The sequence below is a fragment of the Malania oleifera genome, chromosome 1 (genome assembly GCF_029873635.1).
Source record: "Malania oleifera isolate guangnan ecotype guangnan chromosome 1, ASM2987363v1, whole genome shotgun sequence".
In the NCBI taxonomy this organism is placed as follows: domain Eukaryota; kingdom Viridiplantae; phylum Streptophyta; class Magnoliopsida; order Santalales; family Ximeniaceae; genus Malania; species Malania oleifera.
In genome coordinates, this window is record NC_080417.1 from 87,070,270 (window position 1) to 87,092,691 (window position 22,422).

Here is a 22,422-nt window from a genome sequence, read left to right on the forward strand (position 1 = left end):
ATGACTGTACCGGTTATATTGTGAAAATATTGTTGTATTCCAGGCGTAGCCTGAGGGGGTGGTAATCCAGTCCGGTAAGGATTGTCTGTAAAGGTTGAGGTCAGTCCTGTGCTAATTGACCTGATTGTTTAGGTGTCACTCCACCCGTTAAGTGAGCCTTATAGTGGTAATCTTTGTGCTTGTTAGCCAAGGTGGGGACGTAGGTAGTTTGCCGAATCTCGATAACATTTTTGGGTGTCATCTTTATTTACAACTTTCTCATTCAAGATTGATTAATTTAATTGTGCTATTTAATTTCCACTGTACATTTAAATTGAGTTATTTTATCAGCACTAGATGAACCTTAAGGTTGTGTAATACTGTTGTTAGGGGATTGAAGTAAGACATTAATTTTTGAAAATACCAATTCACTCCCCTCTTGGGATTATGGTAAAGCTAACACACTAGTATGTATATGCATACAGACATGTTTTGTGTTACCTTGGGCGTTAGTATTATTTGTTTTTTTTTTTTTGTTGGGAGACATGTGTATATATGATATGATGGTTATAGCATTCTGATATTGTATTCGGGGTTTATGTATATGTTTCTGCTGTATGTTTTATTTGAAATATGGATAGGTGTACCCGGTACCCATTGCGGGTTTCGGGTTACTACAGTATGGTATCAGATATATGTGTAGACAGGATAGCACTCTAGGCCCCACCGGGTTCAGGGTGTTCTCCAAAATTCTTCTATACACATGAACTCGAGAAGAATGATAATATAGATGTTCAACAAATCCGATCAAGAGATAATCTAGCAGATTTGTTTACCAAAGTTTTGCCTATTATAACATTCAAGAAATTAGTTCATCTTATCGAAATGAGGCATCTTAAAGATCTTAACAATATATGAGTGACAACCAAGAGAGAGTGTTATAAATGGATGATTATTATCATGTGGCTGTCCCTATCATCTTATCTCCATCTTCTTCCTCATCTCTAAGAATGAAACCTTATGTGCTCCTCCACATGCCTATAAAAGGAGGAGCAGGGTGTGAGAATAAACAATTGTATGTGGAAAGGAAAAGTGGGGTAGATAAAGAAAAAGAAGAAGAGAAAAAGATAGAAATAGAAAGAAAAAGGAGAGATATAAAAGAAAGTGGGTAAAATATCTTATACAAGGCCAGTTCCATATTACTTTGTAATTCCTCCCGAAATAGTGAAACTTTGATCCAATCCGTCTACTACATATATCAAAATTATGTAAAATCTTTTGTCTTTATATACATCATTTTATAACAAAAATCATATTTATTGGTAAAAAATAACTCTAGACCACGGCTAGTACACAGCGTTAAAATGTGTCCAGGAAGATGCATTATTACCGGGGATCTGGTTCTCGCGATGGTGTCGTTCGAGAGATTTATAGAACTCTGCACAGGAGTGTTAAAACGATGAAGGGCGGTCGAGAAGTCTCCCCCACAGCCACCCTCACAGGCAGGCGCTTCCTTCCTCGGTAGGCCTAGCTGTGGCGCCGCCGCCTCCACGGTCTGCTGGCGCGAGGACAAGTAGGACATTGTAAGTATTTTATTCGGATGTTTCTTTTATTCCCTGATGATTGAACTTCAATTCTTGCAGGTTCGCGAATGATTTGCTGATTTCAGTTCTTTAAATATCAATTTTTGTAGCCTCCTGTCAATGTTTTATGGGTATTTTCTCTTTCTCGTTTTGAGTTATTGTATTCATCGCATGAAAATCATGACATTTTTTCCCCGAAAGTTTGACATTTTCAGAATCAATCAATTACAGAAAATCACATAATTCTACATCGATTGTGAAAATTCTTGTGATAGTTTTCTTGTGATGATAGAGTTTCCCCTTTGAATTTGTTCCTCTGTTTTCTATCATTCATTTAATAGAGTTTCATGGCCTATTATGGTTGTTTAATGGCGTTAATGGTCTGTGATCATTGCAATGTTGTTGAAGTCCGGATCCTACCTTGAATCATTGCACGATATTTGGGATTAGATCTTAGGATCAACTCATAATATTCTACGACCTAAAAAAAAAAAAAAAATAAACCTAAAAAATTAAGCATCATTCTAGCATTTTATGAATTTTTTGCATTTGTGAATAATAGGCGAAGCCTAAAATAGAATTTGAACACTGGGACAAAAGTTTAGGGAAATAAAATTTCTATTTTTTTTAAGAACTCTATTTGTGATGTCATTTAGTTTCATAGTTGTATTTTTTAGGGATCAAGCATTATATTAAGTGGTGAAAAAGGATTGAAATGAGCAGGATTTAAGGCTTTATTGTTGTTATTTTTCCTGTAGAAGCCATACTAAATAAAAAATGGCGTGAAGTTACTTTTATAATGTCTAATACTTTAATGGAGAGAAGAAAATAAAATTTAAGATGCTTAGAGAATGAAGCAAGAATAAATTTTTTTAAGAGAATGGTTTAGAGAAAGAAGGATTAATATTTAAGAGAAAAAGAGGACGAAGGTAGGAAATAAATTATTTCCCAAGCTTTAACCAATGAGGAGATGCATCACCAAATTGGTTGAGGCTGAGGACATAAGCTTGTAAAATAGAGAAGTTGAAAATGACAAAGTGAGCCTTATTCGAAGTAGGGGAATAAGGGTTAGTTTCTAACATGTGTGTCAACAAAGAAATAGAACAAAACTCTCAGCATCGCAAGAAAACCCACTCTATTCCAAAGCAAGTTAACAAAAATACCCTTACTCTTTAAAATTTTGGCATTTCTCTCAAACCAAATACACCAAAATATATCCACCATGGAACATTGCCATAAATCTTTTCTCTCCTTCCCTTCCCAAACCCACTAAACATCATGGCACAAACCAAAGAGGAAAGACATTCCCAATTCTTTCCAAAAATATGAAACAACTTACTCCTAATGCTCCAAGAGAAATGAAAATGTAAGAACAAGTGTGGAAAAATGATGTAAGACAAGAAGCTGGGCAATGGATGGACCCTTGTTGGAGGCCGATCAAGGAGAAATGAACTAAGGAATTGTTTTTCAGCCCAATATATTTAAGAGTAATTAATTGGACTTATGTTTGTTTGGGGAGTTTGTATGCAAGATATGTGTGTTTTAGGGGTTTATTTGTAGTTTTATGTATTTTTAGGGGTATAGGTGTAATTTCTTGAATTTTGGGCTTTCTTATAAATGGTGTGTGAAAGCCATGTAAGAGGTGGTTATTGTTGAATTTGAATTGAGTGTGATTTTCCCTTGTGTCTCCTTCCTTATCCTTCTTCTTGCCTTATTGATGTAGGACAGGTATTGGAACTCAGAAATAGAGAGAGAATTGAGTGGATTAGGGAGAGAACTAGACTTAGAGAAGGGAAGAAGAAGAAGAAAGAATAAAGAAGAAGAAGAAGCAGCAGCAGCAGCACAACAAAAGAAGAGAAGGGTCCGATTGAGGCATAACCGAACATAGATGAGAGAGAAAGAAGAAGAAGGAAGAAGGAGGAAAAAAAAAAAGGGAAGCAGGAACTTGTGGGAAGAGAGAAAACAGAGAGAGGGAAACTGCAGCAATATGATTCAAAATGATAGCTGTATATGAACTTGCATGTCTAGCACTTACACCACTACTGCTACTAATACATATTAACAAATATAACCCATCTAAACACATAATTACAATATACTAAAGGAAGTCACAAAATAATACAAAGAAGCCCTAATACAAACACTATTTCCTAAACCTTCTTGAACCTATGCCTAAAATACATGTGCCGAATGGGCTGCCTATAGGATGTAAATAGTCCTCCATCATAATTCCTTGGCTGAAAGAAACTATACTCTGAGGATTGGGAATGCAAATATGATTCCAGCAAATTAGGAGCGCTATTTTCAACATCATCCTTGGCAAGCCGTATAGCATCCGACTCAGGATGACCTCTTTAGTGAACCAACAACCAAGTAGTTATGAAATCCACCATGAGGAGATGTCATGAACTCATCATCCTAGATAGACTCCATTGTTTCTTGTGGTTGAGAAATAAAGAGAGATTAAGGAGCTGCTGAACTTGCATGAGCACCATATGGCAAACCAAAAGGCTCAAAAGTGCCTCATTAAGATGTCAAATCCTCCATATTAAGATTACATTGATGGTCACATGAGTAAAAAAAGTCAAGTAAATATGCATTAGGTCCAAGTTTCGTAAGGATGGGAAAGGGCCTACGGCATTGGCATGGAGCGTTTTAAATGAATTTCTAGGGCATCTTTAAGGTCTTATGCGAACCAAGACACTATCACCTACATTAAACTCTCTAGCTCGACGATGCACATCTGCAACAAGTTAGAATCCATATTAATCATGGCAAGTTTTTGCTTAACCTCAACATGCAACTCATGAATGTGATGAACAAAAGACTCAGCAGGCTCAGAAATACGGGCATCTAGTGGCATTGTGGCAAAGGAACAAGATCAATGGGTGCATAGGGTTTGTAATTGAATACACACTCAAAAGGACTCTTTCCCATTGACCTATTTACAAAGTTATTATAAGCAAACTCAATAGTAAGTAGCAGCAAGTCTCAATTGCCCTATTTTTTTCTCACAACACAGCTAAGTAGGTCACCAAGACAACGATTAACAACCTCAGTTTGACCATCAGCGTGGCGGTGGCAAGCCAAAGAAGACACCGAGTCTTGCACATTTTCCAAAAGTGTCTCCCAAAAGTAGCTACAGAACTTGATATCTCTATTAGACACTATGGAGGTTGGCAACTCATGCAATTTGACGACCTCTCTAAAGAACAACTTAGCTAACATGAGATGCATAAGAAGTCTTATTACATGAGATAACATGTGCCATCTTGGAAAGTCTATTGGAAAATCTATCGACAACAATGAATATGGAATCATGTCCCCTAGTTGTTTTGGGAACTCCAAGAACAAAATCCATACTTTGGACTTTCTTGGGCATGTGTGGCAATGGAGAGGGGTATAAAGGCTAGCGTTGTCTCTTAGATTTTGCTAACTGACAGGTGCGACACTAAGTCACTATCCTGGCAATATCTTTCTTTAAGGAAGGCGAATAAAACCTATCTTCATTTAAGGCAATTGTTTTATCCATCCCTAGATGACCAGATAACTCTCTAGCATGCAATTCCCAAATTAAAAGATTTCTAAAAGAAGTACAGGGAATGCATAACCTTGTACCTATAAGTAGGTACGCTTCATGGATGATGAAATCTACAAAATATCTTTAATGCCCCTCACTTACCTCCTTGAAGATAAGCCCAAAATCAGGACAAGTAGAGTATTCGTCCTTTAGACGGACAAACCCAATGACCTCGGCTCTCTAGATATGGAGAATAACTGCTGCCCTACTTAGGCCATCAACCCCTTTATTCTCAGCAATTAACCCCCGAACGACGCTCAAGAACAAAAATACACTCATTGAGGAACTCTACCCAACTAGCATGCTTTGAACTGAACTTCTTTTGTGATCTTAGGTATCACAAAGCAAGGTGGTTAGAAAAGAGTACAAAATGTTGGGATAACGAGTAATATCGCCAATGTTGTAGGGATTCCGCTATAGCATAAAACTCTTTATTGTATGTGCGTTATCTTTGTCTAGCATTTGAGAATGTTCCATTGAAAAATGCTATAGGGTGTCCCTCTGACTTAAGACCTCACCTATACCTACCCTAGAGGCATCAGAAGCCACTTCAAATACTTTACTAAAGTCTGGATGCCTAGGTATAGATGCTTCAGTGATATTTTGTTTGACCTCTCCAAAAGCTCTAGCAGTTGATGGGGTCAAATGAAAGTCTCCTTTCTTCAAATACTAAGTGTTAGGGGCCATGATGGTGCCAAAATGCCCTATGAATCACCTATAGAAAGTAGTGGGGCCATGAAAACCATGAAGCTCAGTAATAGTCCTAGGCTTGGGCCTCTCTCTAATGGCTCTAACCTTTTTTGGATTAGTGGCTATTCCCTGCATGGAGATCACAAAACCAAGAAAGAGCACACTAGACTGTAAGAAGTTGCACTTCTTGAGGTTAGCGAACAACTTTGCTTCCCTCAAGGTGACAAAGACCTCTTGAATATGTATCAAGTGCTCCTCCTAGTTTTAATATAGAGTAGTATGTCATCAAAGTAGACCACTAGGAACTTTCCTTTGAATGAGGTGGGTATGCATATGAACAAGGATTCAAACAATAAATAAGCTATAGGGGAATTTACAGGATAAACGGTAGATTTGTTTTGTTTTGTTTTGTTGTTTTTTGTTTTTTTTGTTTTTTTGTCTACAAATGGTAACAAGAAACAATTGGAATTATGCAATCACAAATTTTGCCTAAGCATACAAACGTTAGTCAAGAAAATGTGAAAATTTGGTTAGCTCTCCAAAGAATTTGAGCACAAATTGAATTGACCATCAAAATGTCAAGCCAAGTCAACTCCCTGTTCTCAAATGCCCAAGAAACAGCTGTCAAACAGTACCTGGATCTCAATCTTTACTCCAAAAGCTTCAAAATATTATGAGAAAGTCCAAGTTCTCTAAGCTGGAAGCAAAATCTCATCAGTATGGGCAACAAAGGAAAAGTTCAGCACCTTTCTCACATCCGTGGCTGGTACGCAGGGCGTGTGAGCTGCCGGAAAGGCTTGCTGGTGGCAGATCTAGGGATGGAGATTCCGGAGAGGGTGGTGGTGTAGCAAGAAAACTGCTGGAGGTGTAAGAACTTGAAGGGGGATCAGCTGGGGAACCTTCAAGTGGTAGGTGGGACCACACCCCTTGCCGGGTGGAGGTGAAATTGCAGGGGATGGGGTTTTGATGGTGTCTGTCTGTGAGGTGAAGGAGGTTTTGTGAAGTGATTCCTTGAAAATTGGGTTTTGAGATCAGGGCATGACTGTAATTTTCTGAAAAGTCGACGGTGAACAGTGCTTGCAATTTCTGAACTTCGAATGGCTGTGTGATGATTGTGATTTTCTCTTGTACCAAGTTGATGTAGGACAAGTATTGGAACTCAGAAATAGAGAGATTTGAGAAGAAGAAGATGAAGAGAAGCAGCAGCTGCAGCAGTGGCAGTGGCAGGACAGAAGAAGAGGAGGGGCGGAGGGCAGAGATAGAGGCAGAGGAGAACAGATATGCGAGAGAGGAGAAGAAGGAAGGAGGAGGAAGATTAAGTTAAAGGGAAGCAGGAACCTGTGGGAAGAGAGAAAACAGAGAGAGGGAAACTGCTGCAATTTGAGTCAAAAACGATAACTGTACATCAACTTGCGTCCAGCACTTATACATTAATACTACTAACACATTTTAACTTCAAAATGATAACTGTGCATCAACTTGTGTCTTGCCATTTATACACTAATACTACTGACACATATTTACAAAAATAATCCATCTAAACACATATTTACAAAATACTGAAGTAAGTCGCTAAATAATACAAAGAGTTCCTAATACAAACAAACACTATTTCCTAAAGCTTCTTAAACCTATGCCTGAAATACGCATGCCAAATGGGCAGCCTACAGGATAGAGATGGTCCTCCATTACCTATCCTCTCCTTGCTCTCTACCAAATTATTTGTTGGCTGTAGCTCCATGATGCTGTCCTACATCATTTGGTATCAGAGCCCAACCACGATTAGACTGTTCTTCCACTTCAATTCCCCATTGTCCCCTCACTCTTATTTTCTTTTGTTTTTCACCTCTTTTTCTCTTCTTCATCCTCTCTCTCTCCCTCTCTCTCTCTCTCTCTCTCTCTCTGTCTCTCTCTCTCTCTCTCTGTTTCTGATCTTCTCTCTCTCTCTCTCTGTTCTTTTTATGCTTCTTTGTTCTTTCTTCCTCCTCTCTCGTTCCTTTTCCACAGATCTCCCATATTCTTCCCTTCTATCACTTGAAATTTTTGTTGCAGTCCCTAAATTTCCTCATTTCTTCAATCTGTTCCCTACTCACTTTCCATTCTCAAATTTCAATCTCTTGCAATCATTTTTTTTATTTTTAAAATCAACTGTAACAGTTGTATATATATATTTTGTAAATTTTAGAATCTCCTTTAACAGATAATCTCCAATCACCATTGCAAAAAATCTGCACCACCCGCAGGATCGGAGATCATTATTGCCAAAGTCTGAAGCACCTTTGTCTCTACCTTTCTGATGCGCCGCTACATGGTGTTTGAAAACTCTGCCAGCCACTGCTCTTCTGGGTTGCACATTTTGCTGGAGTTTTCAAGACACGCCATTGGCACCATTGAAGCCCCCATCCTCTGATCTACCATACATATTATGTTAACACCCTTTTTGCTAAACCATTCTTAATCCTCTCGCTGGATTATAACATGATATATATATATAAGTTTCATACGAGCTGCATTATTTAAGGTAGTGCATTATTTGAGTGGGGGTTCAAAGTCATATATTATCACTGCTTCCTCTATTTGGTGTCATTTTTCTAGAGCCCAAAATTAAACTTGTATAAAATATATTTTTATTTGTTAAAAAAATGAACATTATACTACTGTAAAGGGGATTCCCTTATTTGATGTCATCCAAAACCCAAAATTAACCTTATATAAAACATATTTTTAAAGGGTATGAGTGTAAAAATTACAATCCACGTTTAACCATTCTTAAAAAAAATTGAGAAGTAGTTTTGCAAATTAGCATCCTTCCCAAGGGCTTGAATAATAAATATTAACCTTAGCTTTAGCAAATTAGCAACCTTCCCAATTTGAAGAAGTATAAATTTATTGCACAATGCTCTTTGCCAAAGAGAATTAGATTCTAAAAGAAGCACCACAACCACTTCCCTGCCAATGATATGATTTTGGACATGAAATTTCCTAGATCTGAACCTTCCTTCCTCTTGGACCTACTTACAGTCACCCAACTTACAAGATGACCTAACCATACTCACCTACTCCCTACCACGGGAAATCCCTTTTCATTTCTCTAGTCTTTGAGCCACTATCATAGGAAATTTAAAAGGGGGATAGGTAATAGAGGGGGATAGAAGAAAGACAAGAATGAATAAGAGTAATACGAACCCCAAGAGTGAAAGAAGCTTGTTCCGAACCATCCAACCTCTTAGTAACTCTGTCAAAAACTATATCCCAAGAAGAATCAATAGCAGTGTTACCACCTATGGAAACACTTAAATAGGTAATGCAACTAAGAACATCACAACCAGCTAAGCAAGAGGGCTTGAGTTAATCTCAACATTGACAATGCCACTCTTATCGAAGTTAATCCTTAGATCAAACACTTTTCGAAGAATTGCAAAATGGAATCGTTAACATATTAGAGAAACTAGCTGCACCCTCCAAGAGAAAAAAGGAAAGATGTCTTCTGCAAATTGCAAATAGGATTTGGATAAGTTCTCATGCCCACCTTAATCTCTTCCATCAAGCCTTTTCCAACCCCTGTATCAATCATTCTACTTAAAGCATCTGCCACAATAGTGAAAAGGAAAGGGGATAGAGGATCTCCTTGTCTCAGACCCTAGAAGTTCTAAACCACGTTTACCCTCCCCATTCACGAACAAAAAAAACTACTTATCCAATTCCTCCATCTTGCTCCAAACGCTTTTCTGCTCATCACTTTATCCAAGAAACCCTACTGTAGACAATCATAAGCTTTTTCAAAATACAATTTCAAAACAAAACCCCTCTTATTTACATCTTCAACAAACCTCATTTGCTACCAGCATTGCATTTAAAATCTATCACCAATGTATGCACTCTTAACTATAGTAAATAGTATCCAACAAGACACTAACCAATCTCTTAGATAACACTTTAACAAGGATAATCACCAGACTAGTTGTCTTGGAAATCGTTGACTCTGGTAGCACAACGTTATTTAGGCACCAACACTAGGGTAATAAAAGTTGAATTCATGCTCCTGACACAACCCCCATTATGAAAAAGTTCATGAAAATGTTTTGAGAAGATCTTAAAAAAAAATCCCAACCATCCTAAGAAAATGCTCTTGCATTTCATTTACCCTAGAAGCCCTCTTTTTATCCATTTCAAACAGTCTCTAATCTCCTCCTCAATAGGCCGTGACCACTCTGCTCTCTCTGTGGGGATAGGGCTCCGGTCCAACCCCTCAATCATAGCCCTACCTCCACTCTGCTAATGAAAAACGTTTCCTATGAAAATCAGTGAGTGTACCTGCAATGCAGTCATGGTCCATAGCAATTGTACCCTTATCATTTGTCAATTTCTTTAAAAAATTCCTCCTTTCTCCACTTGTCACCATAGAAAGAGTCTTCTATTGCAGTTTCCCTCAGCCCAATTTATTCTAGACTTTTTTCACAATATTTTTGATATTAAAAACAAATTCATTAAGAAAGAAATGATTACAAGAAGAAGAGGATAAGAAATCCTCCATGACAGACAAAAAAAAAAACAAAAAACAAAACTACAGTAATGCTGCCTTCCAATCCCTTTGGAATATCAGACAGTGAAAAATTCCCAAAACCCCAAAAGAATATGCCAAAAAAGAAGCGAAAAATGTGACTTTCTCCCACAGCAAAGGTGAAGAGGTCTCCATACCTCTGAACATCCTTGCGCTCCTTTTGAGCCAAAGTACCCACATAATAACGAACACAGCACAATTCCAAAAAGAACCTGCTCCAACTCATTAGGCAACCGAAACCTTCTATCCACTAAATCTTTTGTGAGAGGCCCCTCCTCAGCTAACGAATCTATAGCATCTAGTTCCTGTACAATATCTTTTTTTCCTAGAGCTTGCATCACCAAAGCCCCCACATTTCTAAATTTACCTTTTAAAAATTTCAGCAGTCTCCTAAAACAAAAACCCTCCCATCCTTCCATAATACACTCATCCCACCACTCTGTAGCCAGCAGGGTTAATTCAGTTTTTATACCATGGGGCTTGAATGGGGAGAGTTGGCGAAGATGTATTGAAGTTTTGGAGGCAGTAGTAGATGCAAAAACGGTTAATGATTGCCTGAATTTGATTGTGAATAAACTGTAGGTTCCTGTGATCATTGACACTTGGAATGATGTGATGGTGACAGGTTCAAAGTCAAATAATTAGCGGGATCAGAGGCAGTGTAGTACCTGTAGAAGTGTGGTGCATCCTTGGGACGGAGCGACAGCAGATGGCAATCTGGCGAACTTCAGAGCAGCTGCTAGGGTTTGTGAGATAGTAAGGGTTGAGGCTTGTAAGTCAAGTGGAATGGTGTCGGCTTGGAGTGAGTTGGGCCGACTATTATTAATATTTCTCCGCATCTGGGCCAGTTATTGGGCAAAATAGGGTTATATTTGGTAAATATTAGTGGACAGGCTGATGCTTTAGTTAGCCCATCACTTCCGAATAGGGCTTTTTATCTGAACCAAACAAAGCCCATTGTTTTTGTTAGGTCTTTGATTATCAAAGAAATAGTCCAGATAAACCTTTGCCTCAAGGCTTTAACCCTGAATTTGGTTCCTCCATGTTCAATGAGGATACAGTTCAAGGGTTGTGAGTTCATGGTCGCAGAGCTGTTCTCTTTCTCAAAGAGAGAGGAAATGGCCAGACTCTAAATTTAGGTTCGAAGAGAAGTGGAGTTCAAGTAACACTAGTAGGATTGCTTTGGAAAAGGAGAGGTTGGCTGCATCTTCTTCACAGGCAAGGGATAATGCTTTTGTAAAGGACCAAATTGATCTGAGCGAATATGGGCATTCATTTGACGCTGTTGTTGTGGGGAGGCTTACTAAGAATCAGGAAGTCTATGGGTATGTAGCGCAGGGTGTGGCTGAGGTATGGGAGGGAAAGTGTAGTGAGAAGGAAATGACTTCTTGTAAGGCTAGGTGCAACAAGGTTTATTTGTGTCGGATGGTGATTCAGGAGAGTGGTGGAAAGGATTTTTTTTGAAGAAAAAGGGGGACAATCCTGATGGGAATGATGACAAAATCATTAAGAAGAATCCTGAGGGGAATTTTGTACTGTGGAGTCTGTTTGTTCGGAAGGGTAATATATATATGAAAAGGTTAATCAGGGTAAGGAGAAGAAGCAATGGGGAGATATGTCGGATGATGAGCCAGCAAGTTTGTTTGTGCGAATGGTTTATTATTGGATGAGTTTGGGGAGCAATATGAATCATTCGATCTACTTGGGAGTATATTTCATGTGCCACCACCTCCAAGTTGTATTCTCTTTTTCTTCTTAATACAATATCTTTATTATCAAAAAATCAAAGTTCTAAAGCAAGCATATTCTGTCTCTAGCTTGTAGGATCCTTTTCCAAGTGTTGCTGTCTTTCTTGCTAAATGAATTGTCTAACCAAATCACTGGGAGGAAGGGCAATTTCAGTCCTATATGATAATTGATTTTATTCAAGATTTGGCCAAAATGAATTAGTTAATCTCGAGTTTTACCCGTGTTATTAATCCGTCACGAATTGGAGGTTCTTAGGCTATAAATGATAAAAGCCAAATTGGGTTGACTGTCTGAAGCTTATTTATTATGGGGATATAAAGCTGTGGGCAAAACTCCCATTCACAACTTGGCTCTAAACTTCTTGTAAATATTTGAACGGTGCTGACATTAAATGTTGTTACATTTTAGTACAAAGTAAATATGACTAGAGATGCATCTATTCCCAACGCACTGGTTTATCTTTAATGGTTTCTAGCTCTTATTTCTTTTGTTTTTGAAACTAATAATTAAGCCATATTGACTAGCATTCTACAGGTTGGCGTGATGCATGCCTGTCCCTATGAAAGGGGGCACGAGTGCCATGTACCAAGGTGTTACCGTTGAAGCGACGGACGCCCAACTTATCATGTGTTCAAAAGCTGGTGGAGAAGTGGACAGACTCTTTACCATCAGTTGGACTCTTACAGCCTGATACGGTGTCTTTAAAATCCAAAGGCAGCAATTTGTTTTTGTGAAAGATAATTGTAAATACGGCATACCAATGAAATAGTCAGCTGTCGTGAATGTTTAAAATCTCTGTTCATTTCTTTGTTGCGAGATTAATTGCAATCGACCAACATTTCCAGTTGCCTGCAAGCTTGTTTACTATCTAGATTTAGTCCTCACATTGTTAGTGTGCTAAGTCGATTTTTTTTATCAATTTTTTTTTAAAAGAAAAAGTAACAGCTGTTCTAATTCTTACTTGAAGGTAATTATTGACAGCAGTACCTGGATTAGTCTCCTCTTAATGAACAAAAAAATCAAGTACACATGAATGAAACTGAATTTTTTGACATTTTTGCATCTGTATTTTTTTTTGGCAAATGGCTGGCTCCGTTTTATAATAGTTTTTGCCATTATGAAGATTATGTCATTAGCTATGGGCTTGAAATTTGGCAGATCAGTGGGAGCCCATACTTTTTGAGACATGATTAAAAGGATTAATTAAAAGTAACGAGTCACTGGAACAGTCCGTAGGAAGTCACAGGGATGCACTGACCTGACCTCAGTTCTGAATGAAACGTCGCTATCGGTCAAGTACACAGGGTTCTACAATCCAAATAATACGAGACTTTCATGGAAATGTGTAAAGCTATGGAATGTCCAGAATCAGAATTCGAGAGGAAAAGGATGCAAAACCAAGAAAAAGACAATAAAATTTAGAGGTGAAGAGTATGAAGGAAGGAGAGGAAAAGTTACAGAAGAAAAGAACTGGACCTTTTTGGGAAGATTAATCTTTTGGGTTATGCTTGGGGCAACACTGCATTCAAAAATGGATTTATCGGATTGGCTGGCCCTAATTTAAAGTGGAGAAAAGTGGACAGGGCTTATCTAACACAAAGCTTAATTAGGAATAGTACTTAGACTTTAATGGGTAGCTTTCTCAATGTTTTTCCCACCCACCATGCATGGTAATTCTTGCATGATGAATCTGTGAGAGTACTGAACCCTTCCACACCCAATGCCACTCTTTCCCCCCTCTTCCTAGGACACTTTATATAACTAGAAATTCCATTTTTCAGCTCTGGAGTTTAGAGCGCATTTAAAAAAAAAAAATAAATTTATTTATTTAACTCAAAAGTGGGTGTAAAAACCTTGTCCTCCATATCTCAGTGCTCCTTTGTTGTGGTTGGTTAAATTTTCAAAATAAGTATTGATCAAGAACGGGTTATGGAGCCTCTGATGTGGTCTTAAGCAGGTTGTTGGAAATCTTTCTCAAATATGCATATGTGCATGTTGTCAGGGCAGGAGATATGAGACTTATTGTAGGGTAGAAGCTTGTATTCGGCTAATGATAATTCGCGACATATCATAATTAATCTGATATTAAAATGGAGTGCTTAAGAGCCATGAGATGTTCTTTCTGAACTCATACTGCTCTTCGAACTCCAAAAAAGAAATTGAGAAACAATAAAAGGACACTCCCCCATCTCCCTCTAAACTCAAAAAAGATCTTCAAGGAAGAAGCATATTCATGGAACTCTCGAGAGGTAGAGGATTCAGCTGAGGTATGCAGCGTTGCAGGGGACTTCTTCCAAGTCTTTGAGAGTAGTGTAGGGGCCGTTGAGTTGAAGGTCGCTAAGCATTTGACGAAGTTCAGAAGTTTCTTCTTTGAGCTGTGCATTCTCTTGGAGGACCCGATCGTGGCTTTCTGAAACATGATTCAGCTTATCAATTAGCTGGTGATTCTCATTGCGGAGCCAGACAACCTGCGACCAGAGCTCGTCTAGGTGCTTCTGCTTGCGCATACGTGATCGTCGTGCAGACTCTCTATTTGATATCATCCTTCTCTGCTTCCTCTCGTTGATGAGATTCAGTTGTTGCTCATCTGCTTCATCGGATGTCGAGTTGCTGCTGAAAGATGATGGATGAGAGTTGATCTCTTGAACTTGAGGGATTTGGATATTCAGCAGAGGGTTAATAGAGAATCTGCTAAATTGAAATGTGGGTGTGGTGTTCTCATTCAAGCTAAACTGAGCTGGGTATGGAGATTGGTTCGGAGGAATCAGGAAATGGATTCCTGTCACCTCCCCAGGCTGCATGGCTGGAAACTATGTAAATATAAATTGAAGTTGGTAGTTCTCCAAGGACTGAGATACGGAGGACAGATGAAACTCAGTAAACTGGTGTTTTAGGGAGGGGAAGGAGGCAGAGGAGAGGAGGGGTTTTATAGGATGAGAAAACATTGAAGTGGACCCACTTCTAGCAATTTGGAGTAAACAGCAGCAAACTTTTTAATGATCACTCCACACTCCATAGGAAGATAATGCAGAGGATGTCTATGTACTTGCGTAACATTGCTTTCATATACGCATGGATACGTGCAACTACGTACACGAGTGCATTCCTTTCTGAGTGATCATGTCAGTGTTACAAGTATGTATGCTTCAGCATACATGCATGATGAATGGAGTGTGGATAATCATTTTTGGTATCGAAGGATGCTTACATGAGAGAGAGAGAGAGATGATATTATGGGGAGAGTAATTATTTTAATAGGGAAGAATGTTTGAGGAGAAAGAAAGACAGAGAGGAGAGAAATTGTGGTTCTCTCAAGAAGTCAATCTCAAAAGCGGGAGCCGAGCCAATCTTAAGATGGTTTTTACTAGAAAAACACTCTTAGCCTACAATGCCTTGTGACGTAAAGGAACAGGAGAGAAAATAAACTGGGGAAGGGAAGCCTCTTCCCATAATTGGAAAAGGTTGTATGTGAAGATGATGACTCAACAACCACTTCAAGGGGACCCATCACTGAATTACAGTATATTTAGCACTTGATCTTAATTATTTTTGATTGATTTAACAGCAGCCTCTTCCTCCTCTGCGCCAACCCCATTTCCCCAAATAATGATTTTTAAGGATTCTGCTCTGATCTGTTACTCTTTTTTAAAGGGTGGATGTCATGTGATGCTTCACCATATAGCATTTCTATTTCTGTGTATGTGCATGAATGCCACACGGAAATGAACTGCTTTTAGACCTCCATGGCAATTTTTTTAGACGAGAATTGAAGTTTACTGTCCTTGAACAGAAGGAAACCATCATCACAGAGTTGAACGAGAGAAGTTGAAACCATATTATTTCGTGAAATATTTTGTAATATAAATGAGAAGTGGCTACTTGTCGTGTAACAAGATTGATGTTCTATTTATATCTTATTGCCAACTATCTCTATAATATAATTTACATTTGTTTCTGTATGCAAATGCTGACCTCAATAAGAATATGGAGAGTGCAAGTTGCAAGCTTTTTAAAAGAGGAAATGCTCAAAGATAATTAAAATATATGATGCATTCATTGCATTGGCTGGGCGCATGATTTCGGCTTTTGATAAAACGATCAAATGCTTGTTGGATCCACAAAGTTGAATTAAAACATCTGACGGCAATCAAATTTACAATCGGGTTGATTTTCGGTCAGTCATCATAAAAATTCCAACCCCAAGTACTCCACAGTCTAGCTTTCATGCATATATGTGTGGGTTGGTGCTGCACCCATCAGCCAGTTCTTCTGATCAAAAGGCACAGGAGGATGAGCTTCAGTCCCAATCACACAACTCAGCTAGTGTTGCAGGTGTGTCAGTGAGTGGAGGAACCTTGTTAATTGTATGGTGGTGGGGATTGGGAAGGAGGGAAGAAATGGATGTGCTTTGAAATGCAGTCTGCCACTAAGGAAAAAAAAAAGGCTTTTTTTTTGCAACCAGAACCAGATTCCTCTGGAGCCAGTGGTCTCTCCCTTGCTCCTGCTTGAGTGGACTGCGTAGTCAACAATGTCATTAGACAGATATAGACTCCTCTTTCATTTCCAGTCTTCTGATTGTTCTTTCCTCGTTACATTTTCTTTTTTTCTTTTCCCACCTTTTTTCTTTCTCTCTCTCCACTTATATCTCTCCCTCTTTGCGTAGGGGTTGAAAATACAAATGTGGTTGGTATAGTTGCATACTTTCATCTGTCTGTCTTTATGTCTGGTACTTTTAGTGTACAGATGCATACCCTTTGGCTTTCTGATGTCACCAATTACAAATTCTAAAGCCAAAAATTAGTCCTGCATATTGAAAATGATCATGTGGTAAATCTTTTGATCTTAATTTACAATTACTTATCTTTTATGCGTCTTTTATAATCTACTAACTTTTCCTTTCATTTGGGTGTTTTTCCTTTTTTTATTTTTTTTTGGTTAAACCTAAATTGCAAATTGTTACTGAACTTGCGAGGATTTTTTTTTTTTTTTTTTCAATTTGGAGTAGAATACGTATGAGTGGGTTGTGTCGGTATGTAAAATGGATACACTAAAATTATTGGGAGTCCTTGAAAAAGGCATACTTTTAATATGGCAATCTTTTATCTCTTTTCATTGGGGGTGTTGGGACACAGCCAAACGCTTTGGATGAAAGTGCATGGCAAAGCAATACCTATTGCCTGCCTTTTCTTAGAAGGGGCAGAGGGCCGGGTAGGCTGCTTTCTCTCAACATGGGTTTTAGGATATATATATATTGAGGCTCAAAAAACAATGGTTGCCCCTGCATGTAGGAAAAGAGTGGAACGAAAAGACACAGACCAATAAATATTCAGTCAAGGATTGTTGAAAGTAGCTGCGAGCACATTGCAGCAGGGTTAAATGTATTTAATGCCATCTAAAGACTGAACAGAAAAAAAAAACAACATTTGCGGAAAGAAAGCTAAAAGGAAAAGAAAAGAAAGAAAGAAAAGAGACTATTTCTTATGTTAAAAATGAAAAGAAAATTTGAAAGATTTTATTTTTCGAGGAAAGAAAGAGAGAGAATAAAATATACACAACAAAAGATAGTAACCTTTTCAGAAATTTGGTAAAAGATATTATCCTCTCATTATACTTAAAAAATTTCAGAAATATAAAGTTTCAAAAATTTTACGAACTTTCCCTGAGATTTGTCGAAAAAAATGCAAACCTTCCCTTATATTTCACTAAAATAAAAACTGTGATGTAAGTGCCTCAAGAATCAAATATCAAGGGAGGCTAATGTGATTTTGAACTCTAGGGAAGGTTCCTAACATTTTTAAGACTTTAGGAGAGGTTAGTATCTCATTCTCAAAGCTCAGGAGAGGTCAGTGTATTTTGTCCTAAAATATATGCAAATTATTGAATATATTTTTCTATTTTATAGTTTTTTATTTTTAATACAATTTGAAATATAGAAAAGTTCAAGATTTTCATTTTTTCACAAAATGCATGACCTAAAGGAAGTTTAATAAATTATATGACAAAGAAAGTGACATGAAATTTTTGTGCCTTATTAGTATGATATATCAGATGCTCAAAATTTTTTTGCTTTCAAATTGCAAATTTTTGTTTTTGTTTTTGTTTTTATTTTTTGTTTTTTTTTCCTGATAAAAATCATCAACAATTGATGTGTATGGTCATACAACTATAGTAGGACCTCATGAGCAAGCAAGCTGAAACTCTATTCTATATTATTGATGATGTCACAAAAAAAAAAAAAAATTCATCTTTCGAGGAGCTTGATAGGAAATATTCTAAGGTTGCATTTGAAAGTATAAATTTTGAGATTTGAATTTAAATTTGTGTGGAATTACATTGAATTCAATCCAATTTGGTATTATATTTTGTCTAAATCCATATAAATTCAAATTTAAAATTTAAAATCTAAGCTTCCAGACATAGAATAAATGTCTTAAAATTACTTTTTTGAATATCTTATACTAAAAAATGAAATAATAAATACGTCACTAAAATATTTTTATTTGTTTCGTTCACGAAGATTCATAGGAATGTAAGATTATAGTGTTAATGTAACGTGAATATATTAATGTTATTTTAATAAAATTACTAAAATAATTCTTTAATGATAATTATAATAGACCATATTACATACATTCTCGTAATGTAATTGCAATAGTTTCTAAATGGGAACCACAACAATAATACTGACTCATGGCATATAGCAATAGTCGTAATGCTAAAAATCAATTATAATTTTAAGTCCATTAACTTTTTTCCCTACTCCTCTTGTGATTTGGATCTAAGAGATTTAGATGAAAATCAAACTATTAGGATGTGAAAAATAAATAGAGAAAATGCTGTTTAATAGAAAACACTTCAAGACACGTTACAATGTCATTTTCCTTAAAACATTATTTGCCCTCTCCAGATCGGTGTGTATTGAGTCGGCAAATACATTTGTAGGATATAATGAAATTTAGAATATAATCTGATAATCTGATATCAGTTTGCATTATATATAAATGAAAAATTCATCACAAACACTTTTAGAAGAATTTGAAAAAATTTCTAGAATTTTATTTTTACAGAAAACAAAACTCAGAATTGAAGAAGATGTAATTTATAAAAGCCTTGTGAGAGAAAGAAAAAGAGAGAATGATTGAATATTTCTATAGAATTTTTGGAGTTAATTTTGTCTTTAAATAAATAAAATTATGTCTATTCCCAACGGTTACATCTGTTCAAATTTAAAATCTGACTATTAGATTATTTATACGGTTCAGATCGCACCATTTGATCTTATAAAAAATATAAGATTAATTTTAAGTCATACGATTATAATCAACGATCATGATCTCGCAACGATGCAAGCGTGCAAAGTGCTAAGTGCTTGTGCGCCACTAGGGCCCTACAGTCCACACCACATGTGCGCACGCGCACGCGTGTGTATGTAGACGGTGCGAAACACCGTCCTAGGGTGTATTAGAGTTCACACTAGCACTATTTTCTTTAAGAGAATATTTCACCTTATCATTTATTAATGACTTTTCCTTTTTCACTATTTCCAATGTGAGACAATCCCATATAGCGTTAAATACGTCTCATAAATGCTTTAGAAAATACATAAATGGAAGACTTTGAAAACCCATAAAATTGATTAATTTATAAAATATTTCAACATTCCCTCACCAATATTTTCAAAATATAGATGAAAAACAATTTATTTAGATAAGAGAAAATTTATGCAAAAATGAAGGTGTTTTTAGAATTTGAACATTTTCTTAGTGAATACATATCAAAGTGAATAAGGATTACATAGTAGACAAACTTTAAACTAGCAATCGTCTTTTGATTAACCGGATACATATCACACACAAACTATTAGATCTTTGAGTGTTACCAAAAGCGGACACGTGGATTGGCCTTATGTTTATAGCCCAGTTTAATAAATGCTCTAGAGATAAATCCATTTCTCATAGGAAGCGGCACCACTTCTGACACTTATATAAGTAGGTTTATCAAGGGTACCCCTATAATTAAAGTATCTCACAAAACCTGTTATAATCCTATGAAGAGCTTAAGCTCAACCTTCACCTTTTTCACATTACAGGTACAAAACACTATTTTCCTTGGGATGGATTATGTGACACATATACATTTTAGTGCTTCCAGTCACTATATATGATGTACTTTGCTCATTTAACTCAAGAGTTTGAAAATTTCAAGTGTTGATCAGTCGAGTTTCCATCATTGGTGACTATGGACAGGTTATGGATTTAAGTCCCATCCCTTTCGATGTTTTCCAGACCATGTCTCTTGCAAGTACTTTTGTTAATGGATAAGCCAAATTTTGGCTTGATCTCACAAAATCTATGGTAATTACACCATCAGTAATTAACTGCTTCACATAATTAACTATGTCTTAGGCCAATATGTCTAGATTCACCATTATATATATTACTACATGCCCGTGAAAAAGTTGCCTCATTATCACAATGCAAAGATATAGGTGGCATAGGCTTTGGCCAAAATGGAATTTCTAATAGAAAATTCCTAAGTCATTCTGCCTCTTTGCTACAAGAGTTTAAAGCCACAAATTCTATTGCCATAGTGGAATTTGTTATAAGGCTTTGCTTCTTTGAACCCTAGGAGATAACTCCTCCGCCAAGGGTGAATATCCACCTATTGGTTAATGTATGATCATTACGATCAGTGATACAATTGGCATCTGTGAGTCCTTCTAAAATAGTAGGATATCCTTCATAATGTATGCCATAATCCATAGTATTTTTTAAATGCTCTAACACTCTATATAAAACATGCCAATGAATATCACTAGGATTACTAGTATATCTACTAAGTTTACCTACAGAAAATGTAATATTAGGTCTAGTAGAAGTCATAGCATACATTAAGCAACCAATAACTCTAGCATATTCTAACCGATTTACTGCTCTACCAGTGTTATAATATAATTTCAAATTTGCATCAAAAGGTGTGCTAATAGGTTTGTAGTCATAGTGATTAAAATTTTTCAATATCTTTTCAATATAGTGTGATTGGGTGAGAATCAATTTATTATTGTTTCTAGTTATTCTAATACCTAGAATCACATCTGCATTACCCATATCTTTTATATCAAAACTAGATGACAAATGTTTCTTAGCACTTTCAATATCAATACTAAAAATTAACATATCATCAACATATAATCAAATAATTACACTTTTATTTATATTGAACTTACTATATACACATTTAACAGATTCATGTATCTTAAAGCCATTAGAAAGAATAACTTGGTCAAATTTTTCATGCTACTGTTTTGGGGCTTGTTTAAGTCCATAAAGAGACTTAACTAACTTACACACTTTAGATTCATTTCCAGGCATAATAAAGCCTTCAGGTTGTTCCATGTAAATTTCTTCATCCAATTCTCCATTCAAGAATGCAGTTTTTACATCCATTTGATGGATTTTGAACTTGTAGATGGAAGCTAAGGCAAGCAAGACTCTTATAGTTGCAATTGTAGTAACTGGAGCATAAGTATCAAAGTAGTCTATGTCTTCCTTTTGTGTAAAGCCTTTAACTGCTAACCTTGCTTTGAACTTGTCAATTGTTCCATCTACCTTCATTTTATTTTTGAAGATCCATTTACAACCTATTGGTTTTGAATCAGGAGGTAAATCAGCCATTTTTCAGGTTTTATTACCCATGATAGAATCCATTTCATCGTTTATAGCTTCTTTACAAATTGCAGAATCTTGAGTTTTCATTGCGTCTCCATAAGTAAGAGGATCTAATTCCACACTTGGTGAAATTATTGTTTGTCTAGAGTGTGATTCTCTATTACCTTCTACTAGGTAGATTGTGAAGTTTGGTCCAAAAGACTTTGTTGTTCACCTCTTCTTACTCCTCCTAGGTTCACTAGGTTAAGATGGTTCACCACTACTACGAAGTGGTTTCAAAGTCTCCACTGATTTATTTTGATCACTAACCTTTTGCATGGAAGTGAACTTATTTTCATAGAATTCTACTTCTCTGGATTCTATCACTAAATTAACTCCTATAGGATCATTTGGTTCAAGAAGCCTTACAATTGCTCTACAACCCCAAATCTTAAGATATTTTAAATTAGGCTTTATTTTCTTCCATAACTCATATGGAGAAGTCTTAGTCCTATTAAAAGGAACTCTGTTTAATATATGACAAGCAGTTAGTAAGGCTTCACCCCAACAACCACTACTTAGTCTTGAATTTGACATCATGACATTGACCATTTCAACCAAAGTTCGGTTTTT

General features: G+C 36.7%; 1 protein-coding gene and 1 long non-coding RNA gene across 2 annotated transcripts; one reads left to right on the forward strand and one right to left on the reverse strand.

The window, feature by feature from the left end:
• The first annotated feature begins 1,051 nt into the window (after positions 1-1,051).
• On the forward strand, positions 1,052-12,997 carry LOC131160565 (uncharacterized). Its single transcript, XR_009138086.1, has 2 exons — positions 1,052-1,562; positions 12,677-12,997. It is a non-coding gene; the product is annotated as an uncharacterized LOC131160565 (long non-coding RNA).
• Positions 12,998-14,400: 1,403 nt separating this feature from the next.
• LOC131146869 (basic leucine zipper 43) lies at positions 14,401-14,943 on the reverse strand. The gene has a single exon (XM_058096735.1). It carries the CDS (start codon positions 14,941-14,943, stop codon positions 14,401-14,403), a length of 543 nt encoding a protein of 180 aa, XP_057952718.1.
• Positions 14,944-22,422: the final 7,479 nt, after the last annotated feature.